We start from the raw sequence: 7575 nt of genomic DNA on the forward strand, positions 1-7575 counted from the left end.
TTATTGAATGTGTTACCTAGAATTCAATAACACTATAAAAAGAGACAGCCTCCCAAGGTGAAATCAAAATTTTAAAACCCTACTAGACTAGGTGAAAGCGCTAATTTACAAAACATGTGACATATGAATAAAAATCTGTAAATATACAACCATCCAGACATCTGAGTACCTGATTATCATTTTTTCGAATATATAACTCCTGTACATCACCTCCAAACATTCCAATATATACATACATATATATATATATATATATATACAGAGAGAGAGAGAGAGAGAGAGAGAGAGAGAAGAGTAGTTTAAAAAACCAAACTCCATGCGAGTTGAATGGCCGTTGTTTTTAAATAAAACAAGGGCATTTTTAACTGCTCTTCTCCCAATTCTACAGAATGAAACGCCTTTGTCAGATCAATAAAAACTTAATATAAATCCAGATCTTCATATCTTGTTCGATGCACGTTCCTTGTAGCCATCTAGCTGAAAATATCATATTCCTAGTACTCTTATCGCCTCTAAACCCTCATTGTAATTCTGGTAAAACCTCATTACCAATGTGCAGATGCAATCCACCCAGTATTAACCTACAAAGTATGTTTCCAGTCACAGCTAACAGACAGATGCCACGAAAACTATCGCAGACATTCTTTCCGCCTTTCGATTTATAGAGTATCTCCATAATCGCATCACGCCAATCCTGAGGGACCACTTCGCTGTGCCAAATCCTCTGAATCACGCCTGTCAACATTGTACAGAGGTATTCACCACCATATTTATATATTTCTGCACCTAACCCAAACATACCAGGGGCTTTTCCATTGTTCAATTTCACGATAGCCGCTTTTATTTCAGCCAGGTTTAGAACCTCGACTAAAAAAGGTTTTGTTGGTCTTTCTGGTATATTATCAAGAACAAAGAGGTTAACTTCGGCGGGTCTATTGAGTAACTCATCAAAGTGCTCTTTCCATCTCCCAACAAGTGAAGCAACCGTTGATGAAGTTAAACTATAAACTTTTTCAAGAGAGAAAGTAAAAAAGTTCTGAATTGTTAGCGTTTGAAGTTTCTACACCACAAATTTTACATACATACATGCAAACATACATACATGCAAACATACATACATGCAAACATACATACATGCAAACATACATACATACATATACATACATATATACATGCTACATGCATCTCTCTTTCCTTTCCCGAGTGTCTAGTAACACTATCCGTATCACGTCCTCACGTTGTTGTTTTTTGTTATTGTTTTTTGTCTTTTTTTTAACTTATATATATAATCCTTTATATATTTAATCCTTTATACTGAACACTCAATATTTCATATATTCAATAAGACATATTCCATATATTCAATAAGACATTCAATACTTCATTTCATTGTACCATCCATTTTTATATTATATATTGTATATTCCATATTCTATATCCCACATTAATTTTACAAGAATATAAATAAAACATAAAAAAACAGACAGAGTTGGAACTCTTTTAAATAATATATATATTCCTCTATACACAATCATACAAAACCCCTTTTTTGTATTTATTTTTACTCACACACACATATATATATATATATATGTATATATATATATATACATATTACACACACACACACACGCACACACACATATACACTCAGTGTTACTCATAATGATGATGATGATGAACATGATGAAGATGGTGAGGGCATGTACGAATGCATATTAAATGTTGACGGCGTATATTAACCGTACTTTAAATGCCATATGCAATTTAACATATAGTTATTTTGGAATGTGTGTGACTTACTTCTGGGTAAGAGGGGTCTGCTCGGAGTAGCTCGATGAACTGGTTATTTCGATAAATATAACCAGTGATTGCTGTAGCTAAAACAAATAGTACAAAAATACATATTTGAAAAATATTCTAAGTGGATGTCAAAATATCACTTTTATTAATGTCGTTACAAAATCAAAATCAAGTCTGCTAATAAAAACTCGGTTTTATGATTTTAAAAAAAATTTAAATAGCCAGTTTATTAAAAGCTTTCTCGACATAGAGGATCATTGTTTATAATCAACACTTACCCATTTTGTGAGAATGGATAGATAAACCATGCAGTAGCGTATTGTCAAATGGCCATCGACAAAATGCGTCTGCTGTGAAGTCTATAAAACGAAAAAGAATTCTTTAAATTCATTCTGAAAGATTATAGATATTATTTGTTACCTAGATACACATGATCAAAAATAGTTGAATAGTTAGGATGCCAGATTTGCAACTGATGTTCGAGTATTTACAACCCGCTACAAGATACACACTGTATTCGTATTCATAACCATAGTACACGCAAGGACAATATGGTGAGGTTGAACCGGGAAGTGACTGTGACTCTCCACACCACTTAGATAAAAAAAAAAAAAAAGGTGGGGGTGACTGTTTATATATCAACTATTTGCAAGTATATCGAGATATGATGCTATGTTGTTTTGTGTCAAGATACTACAATGTGATCTATCTGAAATAACATTGTTAAAAACATTCGGTTCTTCAGATGTGCTTCACATCCAAATAGATCAGAGATTTCTCTGAAGATGACTACTAGTATTCCTAAAATATATTGCTTATATAACACATTTTATTCAATAGTGTAAATAAAAATTGGTTCTTTTGATAATTTTAACAAATGTTCCTAAAACATTATAAATGTAATGTGATTGTAAATGTTCGAACATGCACAAAATTAATGTCATAGAATTCTTACCTTTTGTATTAGCAGGAATATATCCGATAATGCCATAAATGGCTATATCTGACCGATAGGTAGGTCTAGAAATGAAATAATATATTTTATGATATTCTCATGTTAAATATAAGGAAATGTTATTTGTTTGTGTAAAAACATTACATTGCCAAACTTACTTTCTGTCAGTGAGTCCGATCCGAATTCCAGTGCTATTAAAGGACGAGGTACTTTCAACTCGAAAATGAAAAGAAATTTCAGAATACAGCCCACAGTTTTATGAAAATGAGATATGCATTTGAATATTACCATTGTTATCATTTATCGAGCATATTAAGGTATGTCTTGTATGCTTATTTGTACCCTAAACAATTACAAGAGTATATCAATCTTTAAGTCTACATTGGTATATAACTACACAAGGGCTATAATGCAACCGATCAAAATATTGCAATACTTTTACTTAAAATAAAATTTACAAACAAATGCACAACCGATTTACAAATTGTTCAGGGTTCTCCAAAGAAAGATTAGGTATAGTGGATGTAGGCATTAAGTGGTTTTTATCCATTTTGCAATTATCTCAATTAGGATTAGCCGTACATAACGAATATCCAGTATAATTCGGGCTCGTTGCATCCGCAGGAGTTTAGGTCACTTGTTTGAAACCATGTCGCCGATTCACATTTTGAATTATACATATTTGACAACACAAATAAACCGTTTCAGATTCGGAGAGTCAAGAGAGGTGATCTGAAAGAAATCTTCTAGAAAATTAGAAGAATCTGTCGTATGCTGTAAAAGATTTTACTGAACATTGCAATAACTGTACAGAATGTAGAGTATCGGGCAACAAGATACCCCATTGTGAATGATTTAACTTTCTTTAACTTTCATTGGCTAATTTAATGCAGTTTCAGATAAGACCATTATAATTTTGGCATTACGAGTCATCAAAAAGTCTATGTGACATCATCCGTTAAGTAGAAACGGCTATTTAGGGATTGTTTCAACTTGCTGAACACGGAACAGCCCACTCCTTGGTGCTACTTTCGAATAAAATAAGTGATGAATAAGGCACTTGCTAATAATAGAAGCCTTGATATCACTGCATTGATTGACGAATGGAAAACGAGAAATACAAGCAACATATTTGATTAGTTAGAACAAAGAAATAGTTCTTGAGTTCGTTGATAAGTATACAAACGTATGGATAGCTTTTATGAAAGAAATATCTTTTGGATGATATAAGTTACGTTTAATTTTATTCCTTAAGTAGTAATTGGAGCAAACTGGGCGTAATTCTTAGAGAGAAAAGAGATTACGTACTTTTATCAAAGGAAGACTTCTTACACTCAAGTGTACTAAAGAATTATGTATTAATTTTAAATTCATAGCAGTTTAAATAGTAGTATGTATTATAATATTGTATGGTAGATGGTGAGTAACTATTCTCCGAGCCAAATGTAAAGTTTATAGTGTTAGGGAAGAAACCTCTGTTCTATGTGTTGTGTCGAAACCCCCCAAGCGAAGAAGTAGGATCGCCTAAGACATATAAATAGAGGTAGTCTGGCCGTGGTAGGGTTGAGTAGCTGACGAGGAGCAGTCGAGTAGCGGTTGAGTAGAGATCATCCGAAGGTGCTAGATAGCAGTAGCTTGAGACATAACACTATGGCATAGGACGTTTATACTTTTTTTACCACGGTTTTCATAGTCAAACATGAGTGAAATGAATATTTGATGTCTCAGTAAACTATGTTTTGGGAAGAAAGATTTTTATAGCTTCCGTAATTGTATAAATATGCTTCTCTTTTGTCAATATGGTAAGTGTTAAATTTTTTTCGGTATTATTTAAGGATGTTATGAAAAATACACCTGATCTGCATCCTTCTAGCAATGCTATGAAAATTGTTTCTTGACTAGTATAATTTTTGTCAGAGGGGAAAGCAAACCATTATGGATGGTGTTGATGATCTTTACAGAACTGATATATTTTTAGTAAGAGAAATATTTCACTGTTTATTTTTTTAAATATGAGAAAGAATCCACTTGATGTAGTACCAAAAGAAACCAAGTAACAGCAACAGCTGTAATTCTTTATCATTTCAAGGTATAGATAACTCTTCAGTTTGCATTTCAACTTACCTTAGATAACAATAACCGCTTAATTTGAAGGATAAATCAATTTATCGTATCTCTCCGCATATAATCTTTTCTATTTACTTAAACCTATCCTCTCTAACATCGTGAGAAGTTCACTGTGAACGTTAATTCGAGAGCATCCATTTAACGCTATTTAATCAATACACACATGTAAGCCTTTTTTGTTTAACGTCATAAGTTAAGTTTTTTTTCTTATCTATCACTGTCTAATTAAAAACCACACTTGACCAGGCTTTGAAAGTACACTTTCTATTTAACTATTTAGGTTATAATACAACCAAGCCGGACGATATTTACACTTCTGGTATAAGAGATGATAAAAGTATCATGAGGAACATATTGCACATCCATATTCCTTACAATTTCATACAATCAGTAGTAATGATGTAGAATAGATGCACCAGGTGACAACACTAGTGACAGTTAACGTGATTCACTGAACACATGTTGTGACATGCAGTTTTGTTTCATATATTCGTTAAAATTTGTTCCACTGAAGAAATACAGAAATTAGGGAATTTCAGAAAGAAAGAATTACTACAATGAAGAAAGTCGGTAAAAGTATCCATGATACCCTCGACAAATGCATGCTGTGGAACAGACCGTTACAGTATGTATTTCCTCAAACTTGATTTCAGGCTAAGGAAATACAACAGAGAATAAAGAACATCAGATAGAAAGGCTTTTATTTTGTTAAAGAAGCCGCCGCTATTAAATGGAACAATTCCAGACAAAATGTCAGCAACATTAAGTTACAATACTTTATATTTTGACTTCAAACCATGCCGAGGCTAACCTGGCATTTCATCACTTGGATAGATAAAATGAAGTACAAATTAAATGCTGATATCGTTGTATATATCTGTAATGAATGCTTTGTGTGTATAGAGATGACGATAATACTCACGTGTCATATTTGGTGGAGCGTGGACCTGCACAACAAGGTACCGCTTCTTAGATCCTACTGGGATTGCGAATTCTTATTGCAAACATATTGATAAAAATATGCAAATTACAAAAACATTTGAGGCATAGATTAGATCAATTAAAATAAAATAATTTTCAAGTTGGGGTTATGATACATACATACATACATACATACATATATATATATATATATATATATATATATATATAGATAGATAGATAGATAGATAGATAGATAGATAGATAGATAGATAGATAGATAGATAGATAGATATACACACACACACACACATATACAGGTAGATAGAGAAAGAGAGACAGAGACACTAAGAAATGAAAGAAAATTACAAGATTTTGTGTGTACATGTGTGTGTGTGTGTGTGTGTGTGTGTGTATGCATGTATATATGTATACATGTATTAATCCATACAAGCACACCTATACTTCCCACATATATCCTAACTAGCACAGTATCAGGAGAGAAAGATAATATAATAACGTAAAATGATAAAGGTTTTAATCAGTAGTGCCACATGCTAGGAATAGACGCCAACTGGCTCTAAGAACTAAATTATTTACCCCATTAGCACGGGTTGAAAGCGAGGAACGTAAACAAAGATTTTTTAAACGGTTTAACTATAGGTCAATTTCTAGTTTGGAGATGCAAAATCTCTTTACCGTCATCAGTATAGTATAACACATTGTACATAATTATAAACATTTATACATACCCATACGAATAACCCGCATTCACAAGCGCATATACAAATATTCACATTTATATACATGCTACATCTAATTCATTCACCTCAACCACGTGCGTATACGACCAAATATAATACTGGAGAGAATATATTAGTATATAAACGTGAACATTTGTATATGGAAAAAAAACTCAACGTCATTAAAAGTGACTAAGGGTGTATGGCAGCACCAGCATTGCTAGAAATAAGACTCAAAGACTCTTTAGCCATGAACAAGTATAGTCCTATGTACTGACAAGGGAGACAACCTCCCCATAGCATGCAAAATCATCAGATTGGTACGCCAATTTCGCATGAAATTAATGCTCATTAGAGATGCTAGTCTGTTGCTCGTGGTGAAACTGAATTCCACTTGTCAGTATTCATAATATTTACCATAGGTATCAATAGCTGATTCAGTAAAATGGAAATGGGAAAATTATAAAATCGTTAAGGTGGCTAGACGCAATAGTATATGCTGACATACACTTCCTATATAAATTTACAAATAAATACATAGATATAGTTATTGTATAAGCACATATGTGCATTTGTATATGTTGGTGACTGTAGATTCCTTCAAAAGTCGATATTGAAACATATTGAACCATTTAAAAACATTAATTTAAAAACATTCCTTAAGTCTCCAGACCTGTCCTGGAGACTTAAGGAAGGCAGAGTGCAATACAACATCACATAAACGATCATAGAAACGCATATCCATATAATACGTTCTCAAGTTCTTGCAGTCTCTATTCCGAAGAAGTTCTATGCATTATAAGGAGTGAAGATACACTTGTAAACAGGTACCCCGAAAGAGTTATAAGATGCAACTGCAAAATAAAACGTTCATTTTCGCAGTTATGTAACGATAAATAACGTTTGAACCTCTATCCATTCGACATACTTCAATCTTTCTCTCTCGGTCATATTGTATGTATTTGTCTCGGGTTTTTAAAAATAGTTAAGTGTATGTGAGAAGAATATACACCAGTGTGCATATAT

The 7575-nt window shown here is 32.8% G+C and overlaps 1 protein-coding gene across 2 annotated transcripts in view; it reads right to left on the bottom strand.

The window, feature by feature from the left end:
- LOC106871030 (probable peptidylglycine alpha-hydroxylating monooxygenase 1) overlaps positions 1-7575 on the bottom strand; it is an 87130-nt gene that overhangs the window by 4420 nt on the left and 75135 nt on the right. For both annotated transcript variants that reach the window (XM_014917288.2, XM_052970708.1), the window contains exons 6-10: positions 5808-5879; positions 2917-2974; positions 2759-2823; positions 2082-2162; positions 1804-1880 (exon numbers count right to left, since the gene is read on the bottom strand). In XM_014917288.2, coding sequence (XP_014772774.1) covers positions 1804-1880; positions 2082-2162; positions 2759-2823; positions 2917-2974; positions 5808-5879 — 353 coding nt within the window. The remainder of the gene's footprint in view (positions 1-1803; positions 1881-2081; positions 2163-2758; positions 2824-2916; positions 2975-5807; positions 5880-7575) is intronic.

Source organism: Octopus bimaculoides, chromosome 9 (assembly GCF_001194135.2).
Source record: "Octopus bimaculoides isolate UCB-OBI-ISO-001 chromosome 9, ASM119413v2, whole genome shotgun sequence".
Taxonomy (NCBI): domain Eukaryota; kingdom Metazoa; phylum Mollusca; class Cephalopoda; order Octopoda; family Octopodidae; genus Octopus; species Octopus bimaculoides.